We start from the raw sequence: 16,158 nt of genomic DNA, 5'->3' as shown, positions 1-16,158 counted from the left end.
GTAGAAATAGTTACCACAGATAAATGTCTTCTTCTTTTGTTTACGTATTATAGAAACAAAGGAAGGTAGATGAGAAATCCAAAATTTGGGAGCAATACATAACCTCATAATTTTAAAGAAGAAAATATTAAAGAATATTTACATAAATGGAGAAAAAGATTTCATTTGGATTCAGTAAATTGACAAAAAAACCTAATATTTTCGTGAAACCAGAAGAAAAACCTGTGGAATTAATAGATTGTCTAGAAGGGCATGCAATTAAAATAAAGGGGTTTGTAAACTGACTTTGATCTATTGGGAGCTAAAATTCTTTGTTTGTTTTAGTTTTGTTGAGAAAGTTCACGAGCCTTTGGTAATTCCTATTAAAGGTACGAGAAATAATATCATTCATCAGTTGAGTGAAAAGAAAAAAAATGTAGTTAGTCAACAGGAAGATAAGGGGGTGACTTCTGAATTAACTGAAGATGAATTGGCAGCCAGGGAGCTTGTTAATGGTTGGTGTTTCACTAATTTTATTACCTTGTCAAAATCTTTAATCACATTTCTATCTAAAGGCTGTTAACCTAATTGATTTTAAGATGCAAAGAAGCGTTTGCTTCAAAATGACTCGTCAGGGGATAAAGGTTTGGAACTTCCTTTAAAAGAAAACAGAGAATCCTTTGAAGGGGAAGCAGAATCCACGTTGAATGATTATGAAATGATACCCATAAGTGAATATGGCATGGCAATGCTGAGGGGGATGGGATGGAAGGAAGGAAAACCAATTGGGAAAAATACCTCGAAACCTTCTGCTACAAATATTCCCGAAGTAAGACCAAAAGGATTAGGCCTAGGAGCATCAAAAATAATCCAGTCAGCTGTTTCAAAAAATAAAGCAGTTGACAAGGACAATGAGAAATTAGTCATTGTGAAGGGTGCATTTGCTAAAGTTGTGGCTGGCATTTACAAAGGGAATTATTGTGAAGTAAGTTGCGCACATGTTGCTAATATTTTGTTGAATAATAATACATGCCATCAAGCATTGGTATAGACAAATATAATTTTATTTTATCCACCTTTTCATTCCAAAACAATTTGATTTTAACCAAATTTTTCTAAAAAAGGTAACAAACACACAATCTGGCAGTTTTGTGAAAATAATCTGAGAGATTTTAGTCAATATTCAAGTTTATATAAATTTTTTCTTTATTATTATTTATTTTGTTTATGAATGACCACACTTTATTTAAATATTTAATTTAACAAAGTAGAAGAAATTAGAGTGAATTTTGATTTTTGTGACTAACAGGTTCAAGGATTTGATGATGAAGCAGGGCGTGCAATTGTCAAACTTTATCCAAAGGGCGAGATAGCAAACATTAATGAACTGTTGTTGACTCCTATAAGTAAAGATGACTTCAAAAAAGGATCAAGAGTTATAAGTAAGTTGTTTTATCTGTTGTCTTGATTAAACACTAAAGGTTAATTTGCCATTTTCATTATTCACCATTTTTCTTGCATTGTCAATATTTTTTGTGGTATATTCCATAAAAAGGCAGCTTTAAGCGTTGACATACATGTGTCTATATTGCAGACAATGCAAAATATGAAGAGTACAAGGAATTATCAGACTCGCGGAACAATGGGAAACATAGATCAAGTGGAAGTCACAACAGTAATAGAAATTCAACTATTTACAATAGCAGCTATAAATCTAGGCGAGATTCCAACTCTTGCAGTGATGGCGATGAGAAGAGGTCAGCTAAAAACAGAGAAAAACAGCAAGATCAAAAAAATTATGATAGCGAATCTGATGAGGAATACGGACAACACAAAAATAAAAAATCGAGCTACAATAAATATAAGGAGAAAGAGAAGACAAAAAAGAATAAATGTAAATCAAGGCATCGAAGAAGCAATAGCAGTGATGATCAGAGATGCAGGAGTAGAAGATAATATATAAACATTATTTTATTTGAAATGTTTTTCTATAGTTTTTAAATTACACATTTTAAAATTATTGAGAATCTGTACTTCCACTTAATTGTCAATCTTAAATATAAACAATCCTTTAAGAGTCCCTTAAGTGACATTTGTTTTCAAAATGAATAATTTTGTTGAAGACATGGTCATTTATTTACTTGTTTGAATTTTTGTTCAATATTTGGGTTTATAGTATACTAAGACAATAATAATAGTTCATCCTATGATTCTAAATTTCTTTCCTGCAATTTTGATATAAATGCAAGAATATGAGACTTGTGTTAATACTCTGTTTAGGTTTAATCCAATGCAATAGATTACATTGAAAAACTAAATTACTAATAACAAAAATTAAATTCTTCAACTCATTCAATTTTATTAGGTAATTTTAAAGCAAGATAGGCTAGCTAATTAATCCATAACTATTACATGTGCATAATGAGTATTTTTTTAAGAGGTCTTTATTTGGCACATTCGTACCTAATCATTGAAATTCAGTTTATGTTCCGAATACATTGGAGCTCAGCTACGCGAAAATAGCTATTCGCAAAAGTGTAAACATGAATTTACGAACTGTCAGCGGCCATTGAGCGCAAGCGCTCTAATAACTAAATGGTTCCAACATAAGGCTTATATATCTAGGCCTTTAGAAGAACGACTATTGTTCAAAAATGTTGTACTCATTTTATGTAAATATTCTTAGAACCACCTTTGCAAGACTTTGTTTACCGATTTTACAGGTCTAAGAGCTTGTTTTATGCTATTTTTTCGTGTCAATTTATTAAAAACAGGAAAAATTTCTCATAACGTTCATTTTTATTACGATAATTAAAAAGATTGAAATTTTTTTTGCTTCAAGAATGGATTACAGCTTCTTCCTTTCCATTCCTTTGCCAGAATGCTAATCAATGGCTTCATGATTTTTCGCGATTTCTTCTGGATTCTTACACACTTTCCCACTCTTCGTTGGATTTTTCTCAATATTAGGCCAAACTAAATCAATATCTACACAATCTAATGCCATTACGTCTACGGGAAAACCCACAAGTGAAGATATGTTAGGTTCGGTTCGACAAAAATCACCGTTTACCAATTCTTTGATGTACGTGCCGGCATCGGTCTCCACATCTAGTTCAAATAAATTATGCTGACCTAAAACGATTCATGTGAAAGAATAAGGTATGGTAACAACCAAACTTACAGTGTGGTAAAATAGTGTGACAAGGTCTAATACTTTTTACAAAAATTCTGAATTCCTCCAGCGCCGGCTTTTGCTGACGTTTCGCTAATCACCCTGTTGGCTTCTTCAGAGCTTGACTGAGACTCGTATTTTACTCTGTACCTGCTTATATATGTTTGAGGGGGATGGAGCTAAATGAGGGGCATAAACACCGTCTCGGATAACTGATTCCCATATTGGTGACAGGTGGAGACATGAGTCGCGGTTAAGATTGTTAGGTTGTTTATAGATTTCTATAGACTCTCGGATTTTTCGTTGGTAGAAGAATTGATTACGTGCAAGAATTTTAGTTTTATCGAATAAAATTTTATGTCCGGTTTCATGAGTGTGTTCGGCAACAGCTGATGAGTTTATGTGTCTTAGTCGTAAGGCTCTTTCATGTTCTTTGAGTCTAGTTGATATTTTTCATCCGGTCTCTCCAATGTATTCTTTGCCGCATATGCATGGAATGCTGTAAACTCCTGGCATCTCAAATGGAATTTTGTCTTTGACGGACTGAAGATGTTGAAAGATTTTTGGACAAGTGGTAAATCTAGTGACATTATACTTGTTTAGAGCTTTTGATATGTGGTCAGTGATGTTTTGAATGTAAGGGAGGACCACAATAGCAACTGTAGGATTGTTTTCGGCCTCATTGCTCTTGTAAGGTTGTGGTGAAGTGTATTTTTACATGGAACACAAAATCTTAAAACCTACGAACACAGACCGATACCTTAATGCATGGTCACATCACCATCCGGCTCAAAAATCATTGGTTACCAACTCTCTTGTTTACAGAGCCGTAAAACTATCTCAGTCCGAGTCACTGAAGCTAGAATTAAAATACCTTACCTCGGCTCTTTTTTCAAATAATTTCCACATTAAAGATATTAACCGTTCCATCAAAAAATATACTTCACCACAACAATTGCACTGAGGTGACTTGATGAAAATCCATTTATCAAAATAAATAAGAACTAAAAGTTTAGATTTTCACGAAATTATATATTTTGACATAACAATTGTTTCGACAACACCGTGTCTTTATCAAATAGCATTGAGACCGAAAGCAATCCCACACACATACTGGAGAGAGCAGACGAAAATATCAACTAGACTCAAAGAACATAAAAAAGCCTTACGACTAAGACAAATAAACTCATCAGCTGTTGCCGAACGAAACGAGCCAGTTTCAGTCAAGCTCTGAAGAAACCAACAGGATTGGCGAAACGTCAGCAAGTTCGACTCAGCAAAAACCGACGCAGGAGGAACACAAGTTTTGTAAAAAGTATTACAGAAGCCAGTGGAACTTTCTTTGAAAAATTAACAAGGTCTTAGCATCATTTCAAAAAATTATAACAAAACATACTTTTTGAAAATATTTTCTAGCATACATGTTCATTCTGTAAAAGCGTGGCAATACAAAAATATATTTAAAATAAAAATCCCTATTTATTTTTGCATTTATGATTCCTTCAAGAAATACTTTTGAATTCCCATACATAGCCCATTGTGAATACACATATTCCTGGCTGTCATATGAATATTAAAAAGATACGTAGATTATTCCCACTTTTGGTTACTTTCTAGATGTTCAGTGAATTATGTTTCCAACTACAACCAGATTAGTTTACACCTCATTATAAACTGTTTTTTCAAGAATAGACTCATTTGGAGGAATTATTAACAAATAAGAGTTTTGTTTTATTTAATACGACATTAATATATTTTAGGTTTCGTATAAGAACGGTCAGCATTTCTGTTCAATTGAAGTATAATTATTTAATTGTACCTAACTTGATTAATTTGTTATATTTTTTTGTTTATATAATTTATGTAGCTCAGCTGTGAATGTAAAATAATAGAGGTACATTTTACGTTTTAAACTTAAATAATCTATTTAATATCAACACGTTGTTCTTATGAAAACTTGTTATGGTAAACCAAAATTGTAAAAAAATAAGCCGTTAAATAACGACATTAGTTAATTGTTCACCCCCTATATGCCGAAATCAAATTCTGAGGAAAACTTTGTGACACAGTATTGTTGCTGAAGAATCACTCAAAACCAAACGAAGAGTTCGCGAATAAACCAATTTTAAAATTTGGACCAGTTTTATCTCGAACACAGTGTGCTTAATATAAATCTACACTCTATATTTTTAGAAAGACGTAACCATATCTTAAGAAAAAAGTAACCGAATGGTACTAACATCGAAGTTATAGCATGAAATAGAGTGTAACTAGCGCCCTCTACACATTATGTGAAAAATAGTATTCGCTATCTCTAGAAACCCGCAAATCCAAGTTTTTATGTCAATATTTCAAAAACTGTTTGAATCAATAGAGAAGTAACTAGCGCCCTCTACAGATTATGTGAAAAATAGAAAGTATTCGTATTCGTCATCTCTAAAAACCCCCGAATCCTAGTTTTCATGTTGAGATTTCAAAAACTGCCGGAGCCATGCGTGTCTCTAATGAGAGACATTTTATTAAGGCATGTTTAGTTATTTAATTTAGGGTTGCTTTTTTTCGTATTCAATAATTTGTTTATTTATTAAGTTCTTTCGGCTTTTTCACCAGTTTGAAACAATTAGAATTACCTGGAATGGCGGATGCAAATATTTTATGAACCTTCTTTTTCCTAGATAACATCGTTCTCCTGTGCAACACCCTCATGCATGTCAATTGAGATATCTCTAAATTCCTTGAAATCCCATTTATAATGTCAACCGCATCTTGAACATTAGGGACGAACGTGTGGCACAATGCTTTATAAGTTTTTCTTTTTTCAATTTCTCCCGTTTTGATTATTTTCGTATCTGACGCGAGAACATTCTGTAGTTGAATCACGGCGACCAATTCGGTGGCAATTATTTCCTCTTGAATTTTGTCGAAACTAGATTTCGGTATTTGTCCATCATACGCGTCGTCTATTTTTATATAAAATGGCCTGCCCTTGCCCAACATCCTTACGTCGATGTCTTCTCGGCCACTCGCTGTGAATGTCATCTTATTTTTGTCAATGCTGTAAATAAAGTTTAATGTAGTAATAAGCTATACAATTTAAGAGTAAAAAATAGAGCGGGAGGGAGTGTACTCCAAATCCCTAAAACTTAACATTACAATGACTATAGGTAAGATGCCTAGTGTGCTGCAGATAGGGTTGTGGATTTGACCGGTCAATTTTTTTTGAGTCAATTGACCGAAATAATTTTTAAAATACCATAAAATTTATATTTATGTATTTATATTGTGCGTTACGTAGCCGTCGCGTCGTTCTGGGAACCAAATAGAGTCGATATTATCATTGGGATTCCCCGAATCACTAAGGATCATATTCGGATATTCCTTGAAGAGGGTGTTAAGTAAATTGGACATCACAAACGCATAATAATTTATTATGAAATACATATTATTATTAAATAATGATAGATACTCTAAAATTGCAAATAGTTATTCCAAACATTTTTGGACTAGTCAATTAAGAAGTGGTCAATCGGCTGCTTGAATGACCAGTCCCAACACTAGCTGCAGATGGAGCTCGCTGGTATTACTGTAGCCGCAAGAAAAATCACTAGCCGCAAAGTTACTGGTAAAACTATAACCAGATAGGATCCAGGCAGTTCTGGTACTTTATTGACGACATTTTACGACTAGCACTAGAATGTCGCCATGTCCTCGTTGACGCGTCAGCCGACAATGTGGTCATCCTTGTCTTTTGTCCGTAGTCGTTAAAGATAAATTCCCGGAAATAATTTCTAAAAATGAGCTATCCAAAAGAAATAACAACCAGAGTTTGAGTGATGCACCCCCCCCCCTGCCCCCCCCCCCCTGCCCCCCCCCCCCGTGTTCCGCGAACGAAAGGCGTGACAGTATAACACATTCTCTGCGACTGTCCTAAGCTCTCGTTTGGGGTGAAGCCATGCATGTCGAATCATATCCATCCCCTAGGATAGTCACCGATATCATTCGCTAAGGTTAATATATTTCTATTTTCTATATTAATTAATGGTACCATAACATGCTTCATTTTATATATATTGTTTATGCGTGCTGTGAAACTGAATTCATATGATATGACCAGTTGAAGGTATTTGTATTCAGTCATTTCTCCCAGCAATATTTAATATTCAGTTTGTAGTTTTTTCTCATTTTGGTGTTTATTTGTACTTAGCTTCTAAAAGCTTAGCCAGTCATAATACTTGCCAAGATCATCACTTACAATATCTAAAACTTCCTGTATCCCAGAACTGTATCACCAGCACACATTAAGTATTTTGCAGCCAGCTTCAAAAACTTCAGACTATAGACATAGCGTAGCGATCCAAGCACTGAGCCCTGCTCTACTCTAACGCTAACTTTCAGTTCACAACTACTATGAATAGGTTTTCAGAAGATCAACACCCCCCCCCCCCCCCAACAACCCATTTTACAGTTTACATACAGCCAACTCAGTATAGTTTTTAACCAAAAATATCAAAATGACCCCCCTAAATAACTCATTCGACAATGTAGAGGGGCACAAGCATAACAACATTTTTACAAGTTCCATAAGATTCTAATAATTTTTTAGTTTACCTTGTCATACAATTAGTGCAAAAGTAAATTGTGAAGCAAAGAATCAAAAGACTAAGAACACGACAACTTTAAGGCGTTTTAACCTCAAATGTATTTAAGTAGATATGAACACATATTATCATTCCAACTATTATTTTTGCTAAATCGTGATTAACATTGACATATGGTAGTTAACTTACCCAGTCACATTTTGGATAGCATCGAATATAATATCTTGGACGTTATGCTCCACGACATTTGCGCCATCTACGACCCACGGAGTTTGCGCTACGTTCCGTTTAAATTTCAAGTATCTGCCACCTATATAAATTGGATCGGCTTGAATCGTAATGGCCTCCAAAAACGCAAATTTTGTCGGAACAACGGGCGGAACAGAAAACAACTTGATAAACTGTTTCGGATCTACGTCATTCAACAATTCAGAAATGACATTTCTGCTGAATTCGTTTTTCTTGATGTTTTTTCTATGGTAGTTCCTCGCTAAACCTAAAAATTTTTTCTTCTCTAGGTTTTTAATGTCTTCGATTTCCTTAAAAATGACGTAGTTTACAGTACACGAAGTTACTATTGGCTATTTCAGAAAAGCGTAGAGTAATACAATGGGAAATTCCATCCAGTTCCGCTCAATTTTGGTGTCGCTTATAGGCGTTACCATCTTAGCTGCTATATTGCCCCTCATTATTCCATTATGATCTTGACTACTTGATTGATCAGACCAATACCTACTACATCCCAAGGCCTAGCAACACTAAAGTATTAGCCATCACTTTAAGGAAGCGATATATTTAATGTGACCCACAGCTTAAATGATGCAGGCGTTGGTCTGAAAGTCTCTTTATTTATTTGAAAAAAAAAACAAACAACTTATTGAAATCAAATTAGTAAAGTGCCTTCTAAAAAACTGTGAATTACTTTTTGTCTTAAACGTGCCTTACTTAGTCAACAATAAAAAATTGATTAAATTATGCAAAACAAAATATAACCAAATCAATAGAGAAAAACTGCTTAATTTGAAATACTCCTGCTAATATTTAGTCGGGCCTATCATATTATCCATACAGCTTGTAGTCTTCTGGGTATTGATTCAACTAATTTTCTAGTAGGCTCCGGGGAAATTGTGTTCCATACTTCAGTAATTTTTACCTTTAATTCATTGTTAGATATTGGGGCACTATTTACTTTGTTTTTTAATGTCAACCGCAAATTTTTAATTACATTTCAGTCTGGTGACTGGGCTAGTGTCTTAATAATATTTGGGCAGTTATGCAGCAACCATCTGCGGACCCAAAATGATGTGTGTTTTGGATCATTGTCATGATAGATCTGATAATTGTTACCCATATTTAATTTTTGGGCACTAGCAACCAGATGCTGTCTTAATATATGCAAATACACATATTGGTTCATATATCCTTCAATGAAATGAATATTACCGACTCCTGCAGACGACTCATAACATCACTCCACCTCCACCATGCTTTACTGTAGCTTTTAAATTTTTCAATTTTAATTCTTCTTTAGGCTTTCTCCATACTGATATTTTTCCAGCGGATCCAAATAGGTTTATTTTGGTCTCATTGGCAAATATGACTGAATTCTAGAAGTTCATATCTTTATCGATATGCTCTCTAGTGAATGCCAATGTTCGACCATGTAAATTATTTTTTCGCAGGATTCGTCGAATTGTTTCAGGATTACACCTTTTTGCAAATTATCTTTCCACCTCGACACACATCTTTGGAGCACTTTTTTTTGAATAATTCGATATCTCTCTTACAATCCATCAGTCCTCATGTTCATTGAAGGTCTTATTTGCAGCTAACCTTGACTTATTCTCGATCCTATTTTCGTTACAGTAACGCTCAATGATATGCTGAACAGTTGACGGACATTTATTTCCCATTTTGGCTATGTCTCTTTGGCTGTATCCAGTTCTGTGATGAGGAATAATCAAATTTCTCTCAGAAATTGGAGTCTGACGACCCATTTTTTAAAAAATTCGTTTTACTGAACGAAAACGTGTTCTAAAATTTCAAAATAAACAGAAAACAATTGATTGGTAAATTTCAAACTGATAAGCTTTGACCCCAGTTATTTTTGCATCATTTAAGCTGTGACGTTAATATTGCATATTCTTATTATTAATATATTATTATTCCTTATTGTTAAGTAAGGCTTATTTAAGACAAAAAGTTAATTCACACTTTTTAGAAGGCTCTTTACTACTAACTTAATTTCAATAAGTTGTTTTTTGGTAAATAAATAAAGATACATTCAGACCAGTTAGTTTTTGTTATAGCGACTGCATCATTTAAGCTGTGAGTCACTGTAATTGCAGGGCGTTCCTAATATCAAATACAAAATTGCTGGCAATTGTTCTGAAACTGTGCTTAAAATGGTTCAAACATTTTCTCTATTCTATCTTTCGGGTTCAAATTTAACATCCTAGTCACTTCAGTAATAATTTTAACAAGCTGACTTAGGTTAGTCATTTTGTTTAGAAATTTTATGGCTGTTTCATTAAACCAGATATTTTGATAATTTCCGTTGTAAGCCATAAATATCATAAGACACGAAAATGCGACCTTTTCAATTTATGGAATTTACTTCTTCACTTACTTTTTTCTGTGATCTTTTGGACTTGCCAGCAATTGTCAATATATAAACTATTTATTTTTTAATGGCTTCCTCAAAATTAGTAAACGATATCTCAAACACTAATTTTGAGACTTGTTGTGAAGGCTAAGCTATTCACACATTTTCGCGAATACTGTTTCTTTTAATTTATCATTTTTTCAGTAACAAATACATGTGCCTGTCTTTCTAAAACAATAAAAAATAAGTCGATTAAAACCTATAACCGAACATTCACACTAAAAGCGACAGACATTGAACCGCCCTTCTCGAGGTGACTCCCGATTGTCTACGGTCTCGCAATTCTCCGCCTTATTGTTGAGGTCGTGTTGATCGGATATGTCGATTCGTTAATTCTAACGTCAAGAGCAGATGACAGTTCCTCAGATGGAACAGTACGATTTTTTATCATTGGATTTCTGGGTAGAAATTTTGAGAAATTTTGTAGAAGTATCCTACCGGGACGAGTTAGGCACACTATTTTCAATGCTGATAAATAGATAATAGGAAAAACCCAAAAATTGACCTAAATCCGATTGATAGTGTCTGCACTCGATAAAAAGAAGAATTTTGTAACAAAAGCAATACCCAGCAGGGAAAGTATTTGGTCATTTTATAGTCTTTTTGCATACCTAATGACGTGTCATTACTCTACACCTCTCTAAAATAGACTATAAGCTGTTTAACTCACTACAGTAAAGAGTTAATTATCTACACATACCGATTCATCATCTTCATATCCCAAGGCTATTAAAATTGTTAGATTGGATTTTGGAGAATAATCCTTTCCAATGGCATTGGCAAATATATCAGAGGCTATAGTTCTAAATATTTTGTGCGGTAACTCTAAATTGTTTTCTGTAATGTTAAGAAAGAAACATCTCAATATATGCGTGTTCCGAAATTATATCACAATTTTTTAACCGTGCATTGCACTCCCTCCTATGGATATAAAAGTAACATTATTGTTTTTTACGATATACTGCTTTATAGGTGACTTGATAAATGATGATTCTAATAAATTTATATTTTGGAAACTAGTTAAGGTAAGAGATTTTAAATTTTAAAAAATTTTAATATACAAGCAATATGTGAGAGGAGATGGATCAAGCCACAATCAAGGATTGAGGTCTGGTTCAACTCCAACAGGCTAGTAAAATTTAAAGACATGTTTTTTGTTTGAGGAACTTCACTGCTCAAAAAGAATGCTACCTCAGTGAAATTTCGTAGAATCAAAAATACTGAAGATGTCTGTCACAGGCTCAGAATTTTTCGTTGAGAATTTTAACAGACTGTGTATCCTAGGACACACAAGCTGCTCGCGTCTTACTTTGCTCTGTACCACCCTCCAAAATTCGTGCTGGTTTGGGATTCAAGGAGAATTGCTGGTATGCTTTTTGTAAACTTGGTATCCTTATTCCTGCACAGTATATATTTTATCGCATTATCTACATAAGGTCAAACAAGGAGAGTTTTTCTGCCTCTAATATGCCAGAGTGGGGGATGATCTTATGTTGTGCTATTGTAAGTTGGGGAGGTGTCACAACAGACTTAAGTTTGCCCCTAACTCTTTTTAAAGTGTGCACGATTTTTTCAATTATAATTCTTGCTGGCAACTGTAAGATTGTAACATTTTATTTGAATATTGTTCAAAAACACTTTGATGATGTATAGATTAAGTGTTATATTGTCAATTATAATACTGTATGTGAATGATGATGTTAATATCCATAATAAAGCTGATGTGTGTCCATATTTTAACAATTCTGTATGTATTTTAGTGACTGTATGTCAGTTACTATTTGAAAACTTTTTACATTCTAGATTAAGTCTTATGAACTGACATGTGAAAAAGAATAAATGAATAGATGATTGTGACACCTTCATGGGTATATAGTCCAGAATATGAAACACTGGAAAAAGTAAATTAAATATTATATAAAACAACTACGTGCTCTAGCGAGGTACTTGAGATCGTAGTCTATAAAAAAGTTGATCTCTGTTTTAGGGCGTGCTTAAAATATAGCCGCCGAAAATTGGAATGTCTTCTATATGTATACTTACTTAGAGCTATGTACCAAATTTAAGATATAGTCCTGGACCAATTATAAGTAGAAAAGTTCGCATAAATATGTACACTACATTGTCTGCTTTTGAAGATATGAGATGCCAAAGTATCTTATTTAAAATGAATCTTTACTAATATTTATTGAGGTTTGTTCCGCATTTTGGAAAAATAATGAACAACTACTGTAGAAGACATTTGAACACAATTAGATTTCTATTTTGTTCTATCAAAACAACTAAAGTGTATGTAGAGTACTTAATAATTAACCTAACCTACCTGGTTTTTCAACATCTTCATTATATAAGGAAAGTAATGGAAATGTGGTTTTCAAGTGCAAACAAATGCTGTGTGTCCTAATTGGGACACTTTTAGGAAAGCTAATGTTCAGCATATAAGTATTATAGTTGTACTGATTAACTGAAGATGTTTTGAGCTGTTCTGCTATAGTTTGCAGCAATAAGTCATCGAAGCAATTTAAGCATGTTGGGCAAGGATTTAACTTAATTTTTTTAAGTGGCAAAGATTCACCTCCATTGTTACAGCCAAACTGAAATATAAATTTCTATAAAGACGAAATTTAATGCAAAGAATCACCAACCTTTTCAAAATATTGTTGGGGTTTCTTGTATAAACTTTCATTTTCAAAAACCGGCACGCCTAAAAATCTAAGAATACATCTAAGGCAACATCCTAAAGAGGTAAGAGTGTTATAAACTTGATAAGCATCACTATCTGGAAGAACGGAGGTCATTTTTTTTAAAGGAAATTGAAAATTTAAATAACTTTCCTCGTACCGACATAACCTACAAGGATGTGCATAGGTCACCGTAGATCACAATTTTTTTTCTCTTCTTCTTGAAGTTTTCGACTTTATTGCTTTTCTTTTGCCGCGCGACGCAGGTGGGACCGAGGATGGCTCGGCTGGTAAGGCATTAGGGATGTTCCGATACAATTATAGTATCGATACCTACTTATTTCGATAGTACTCAAATCTTTTTCGATACTACTCAAATAAATACTCCTAAAGTATCGATACTTACTCATATCGATACTTTTAGCAATTTATTATTTTTTATTTACTTTAAGGAAACTAACAATGAACGTTGAAGGACAATAGTTAAAACAAAATTAAGAAGGAAAAGAAAACTTTTATTATAAGGGTTTGCGTCGCGTTAAGCACGTACTTTAAACAAAAAACTCCATGATAACATTGGAATAAGCCGATGATTACAATAAATAAAATTATTAGTAAGCAATCTCTTGTATGTTTGACAATTTGTGTTGGTTGACAATGAAAAAAAAAATGAAGGGCGGACATCTTTCTCACTTTTGCCTCGGTTTTTTTTCTAAATGGTGAGGCTGATTCGATTTGATACCAAGTACTTTTGTTTCGATACCGAGTAAGTTTCGCAAGATTGATTCGATGCTATAAATACTTGGTATCGAATCAAAAGTATCGAGTACCTACTCATATTTACTAATATCGGAATATCCCTATAAGGCATTGACCTGTCAATTCGAACTTGCCGGAGGTTGTGGGTTCGATTCCCACCGGGAGCCTTGGGTGTTGTGTCCGTGAAAAAATTGTTATCGGTTCATTTTCCTCGGCGGATGCCGGAAAATGGGTGCATATCCTAATTGAGATTAGCCTGATTAAGCGTAATTACAAAAAAAAACCCAGGTCTGGACGAATTGAACTCCTAGGATTTTCGGCACTTATAAGAGCTTCACAATAATTTGGCTTCAAACATTTACCTAAGCAGCTTCAGCTGTTTAGAATTTCTTACTGGTGCTTGACTTTTTTTATTTCATGTCATGTCCGTTACAACACAAGAAGACAACAATAATTAATCTATCTGGATAGTGATGTTGGTGATTTGACACTTCAATTTTTAATTTCTTAGCATTGGAGAAGAAATGTAATAAATCACTGGCACCATTCAATTGACAACTGACAAATTTAATGTCGTCCGGACTAGTAGTGTAATTTTTTAATAGTAATTATATTTTCTAAAATGTAAAATGGAAGTGTTGAAGGGTGTAACATTTATAATGGATCAGCCTTTACTTGTTGCGGAACTTGTATATTTAAATCAATAGATCATATTTGCAGAAATAATAGGTTTACGAATGCAAATGTATAATTAATGTAATTTGTTTACAACTCATATGATATATACTATTGTCTGTCTGCACAAAAAAATTAGGAACACCATTCTGAATTAAAAATACAAAATCGGCTAATCCCGACCATACTTTTAATAAAACAGTAAGAAACTAACAAAAATAATAAATTTGTTAAAGTATCTTGCAAATAGGGTATCAAATAAACAATAAAACTTGTTCATTACATTAAAAAAATGTACAAAAATACTACATTTGTCCACATTGAATAATTGTAACTGGAATTTTTGGTTTGTTATTAGGACCTGTAGGAACATTTTCAATTTTCCTCATCACTAGTAAACCATCAATCACACGTCCAAATACTACATGCTTTCCATCCAAAAAGTTACATTTCGCACAAGTAATAAAAAACTGACAGCCATTAGTATCTTTTCCACTGTTTGCCATTGAAAGAAGTCCAGGTCCATCATGCTTTAAAGTGAAATTTTCATCAGCAAATGTGCTTCCCCCATATATGGACATCACACCAGTTCCATCACCCTAGAAAATTGTTGTACAATTATTGGTCCATTTTTATTGCTCTTAAGTTTTCTTACATTTACAAAATCTCCACCTTGAATCATAAAGTCCTTAATAACTCGATGGAAACTTGCTCCCTTATATCCCAATGGAACCCCATCCTTTCTGCATTCTCCCGTACAAAACTGCCGGAAATTTTCACTTGTCTTTGGAACTACATCAGCAAATAATTCGAATATCATGCGCCCAATTTCCTATAGATATTTAGGTACCATCAATATCACTTTGATAAAGCAATACTCTTTTAAGTCTTACCGTTGTTCCCACCGATACATCAAAAAATACTACCGGGTTTGCAGGATGCCGCAGTTGATTTTGGATTTGGCTCCAATTGGGCATTGTAGTCGGGTTACATTAAAACAAATCAAATTTAAAACCAATCCAAAACTAACCTTAATCTTCTACGATATTTACAGCTCTTCTTCTTCTCTACTTCTATAGCCAAATTTATTTATAGGTAAGGCACAGAATATTTTCTTTTTCACTTCTTGTTATCTTTCACAAACAAGTGATAGAGACAAGTTTGCTAAAATCAGCCACTCACACACATCAACACTATATCCCACGGTTACATCCAAATTTCGTAATTCTCAGTTTACACATATGGTCCAAATTTTGAGTCATCCATGCAAGATGCGCATGCGCTTGATTTAAAATTCCGTTTTCAACTAATGACTTTTTTTTACTTCAGTTTTTTCTCAAAATATCGGTTTAAAAAGAAGATGGTGCAAAGTACAGGTTAGTAGGTGGAACGAAGAGACATGCGCTGAAAATTATTACCATCTCTACGAACATGTCAATGTTGCCTGTGGCGCATCAATTTTTACCCCAGCATGGCCACTATATTATCTAATACCTAATATCTATACCTATAGTAGATCAAGATCTTAGGGCGAAAATTCAAATGTAAATGAAGGGTAAGTATCGAAATATAATGGGCGTATGATCCTGGCAATTTTCCTCAACATTAATTGTAAGACGCATCATT

At 33.7% G+C, this 16,158-nt stretch overlaps 3 protein-coding genes across 4 annotated transcripts; 1 reads left to right on the top strand and 2 right to left on the bottom strand.

Moving 5' to 3' along the window:
• The first annotated feature begins 136 nt into the window (after window positions 1-136).
• Window positions 137-2,071, top strand: LOC132704041 (G-patch domain and KOW motifs-containing protein-like). The gene is made up of 5 exons (XM_060673670.1): window positions 137-271; window positions 325-494; window positions 579-964; window positions 1,289-1,421; window positions 1,574-2,071. The coding sequence occupies exons 1-5, from the start codon at window positions 147-149 to the stop codon at window positions 1,933-1,935; spliced, it is 1,176 nt and encodes a 391-aa protein (XP_060529653.1). The 5' UTR covers window positions 137-146; the 3' UTR covers window positions 1,936-2,071.
• Window positions 2,072-2,762: 691 nt separating this feature from the next.
• On the bottom strand, window positions 2,763-13,338 carry LOC132704038 (putative tRNA pseudouridine synthase Pus10). 2 transcript variants are annotated; one of them, XM_060673668.1, is made up of 7 exons: window positions 13,063-13,338; window positions 12,741-13,011; window positions 11,118-11,254; window positions 7,942-8,291; window positions 5,785-6,209; window positions 3,053-3,114; window positions 2,855-2,991 (listed from the first exon to the last, which is right to left on the bottom strand). In XM_060673668.1, the coding sequence occupies exons 1-7, from the start codon at window positions 13,213-13,215 to the stop codon at window positions 2,986-2,988; spliced, it is 1,404 nt and encodes a 467-aa protein (XP_060529651.1). In that variant the 5' UTR covers window positions 13,216-13,338; the 3' UTR covers window positions 2,855-2,985. The 2 variants fall into 2 exon arrangements, with proteins under 2 accessions (XP_060529650.1, XP_060529651.1); XM_060673667.1 differs by having other exon boundaries at window positions 2,763-3,114; window positions 13,063-13,290.
• Window positions 13,339-14,514: 1,176 nt separating this feature from the next.
• Window positions 14,515-15,584, bottom strand: LOC132703051 (peptidyl-prolyl cis-trans isomerase H). The gene is made up of 3 exons (XM_060672091.1): window positions 15,426-15,584; window positions 15,188-15,364; window positions 14,515-15,131 (listed from the first exon to the last, which is right to left on the bottom strand). Exons 1-3 carry the CDS (start codon window positions 15,507-15,509, stop codon window positions 14,838-14,840), a joined length of 555 nt encoding a protein of 184 aa, XP_060528074.1. The 5' UTR covers window positions 15,510-15,584; the 3' UTR covers window positions 14,515-14,837.
• Between the last annotated feature and the right edge of the window lie 574 nt (window positions 15,585-16,158).

The sequence above is a fragment of the Cylas formicarius genome, unplaced genomic scaffold, assembly GCF_029955315.1.
Source record: "Cylas formicarius isolate icCylForm1 unplaced genomic scaffold, icCylForm1.1 PGA_scaffold_6__28_contigs__length_40554024, whole genome shotgun sequence".
NCBI lineage: Eukaryota > Metazoa > Arthropoda > Insecta > Coleoptera > Brentidae > Cylas > Cylas formicarius.
Note: the sequence above shows the minus strand (reverse complement) of the source record. Positions and strands in the feature narration are given on the sequence as shown.

Bases quoted from the DNA above. Each gene is read 5' to 3' on its own strand.
- LOC132703051 (XM_060672091.1), bottom strand. From the start codon at position 15,509: ATGCCCAATTGGAGCCAAATCCAAAATCAACTGCGGCATCCTGCAAAC. The intron at 15,365-15,425 runs GTAAGACTTAAA...AAATATCTATAG, and splicing joins ATGTATCGGTGGGAACAACG to GAAATTGGGCGCATGATATT. The intron at 15,132-15,187 runs GTAAGAAAACTT...ACAATTTTCTAG, and splicing joins AAGGTGGAGATTTTGTAAAT to GGTGATGGAACTGGTGTGAT.
- LOC132704041 (XM_060673670.1), top strand. From the start codon at position 147: ATGGAGAAAAAGATTTCATTTGGATTCAGTAAATTGACAAAAAAACCT. The intron at 495-578 runs GTTGGTGTTTCA...ATTGATTTTAAG, and splicing joins AGCCAGGGAGCTTGTTAATG to ATGCAAAGAAGCGTTTGCTT. The intron at 1,422-1,573 runs GTAAGTTGTTTT...TCTATATTGCAG, and splicing joins AAAAGGATCAAGAGTTATAA to ACAATGCAAAATATGAAGAG.
- LOC132704038 (XM_060673667.1), bottom strand. From the start codon at position 13,215: ATGACCTCCGTTCTTCCAGATAGTGATGCTTATCAAGTTTATAACACT. The intron at 11,255-12,740 runs GTAGGTTAGGTT...TTAACATTACAG, and splicing joins TGAAGATGTTGAAAAACCAG to AAAACAATTTAGAGTTACCG. The intron at 6,210-7,941 runs GTAAGTTAACTA...CTTTATTTACAG, and splicing joins GCTATCCAAAATGTGACTGG to CATTGACAAAAATAAGATGA.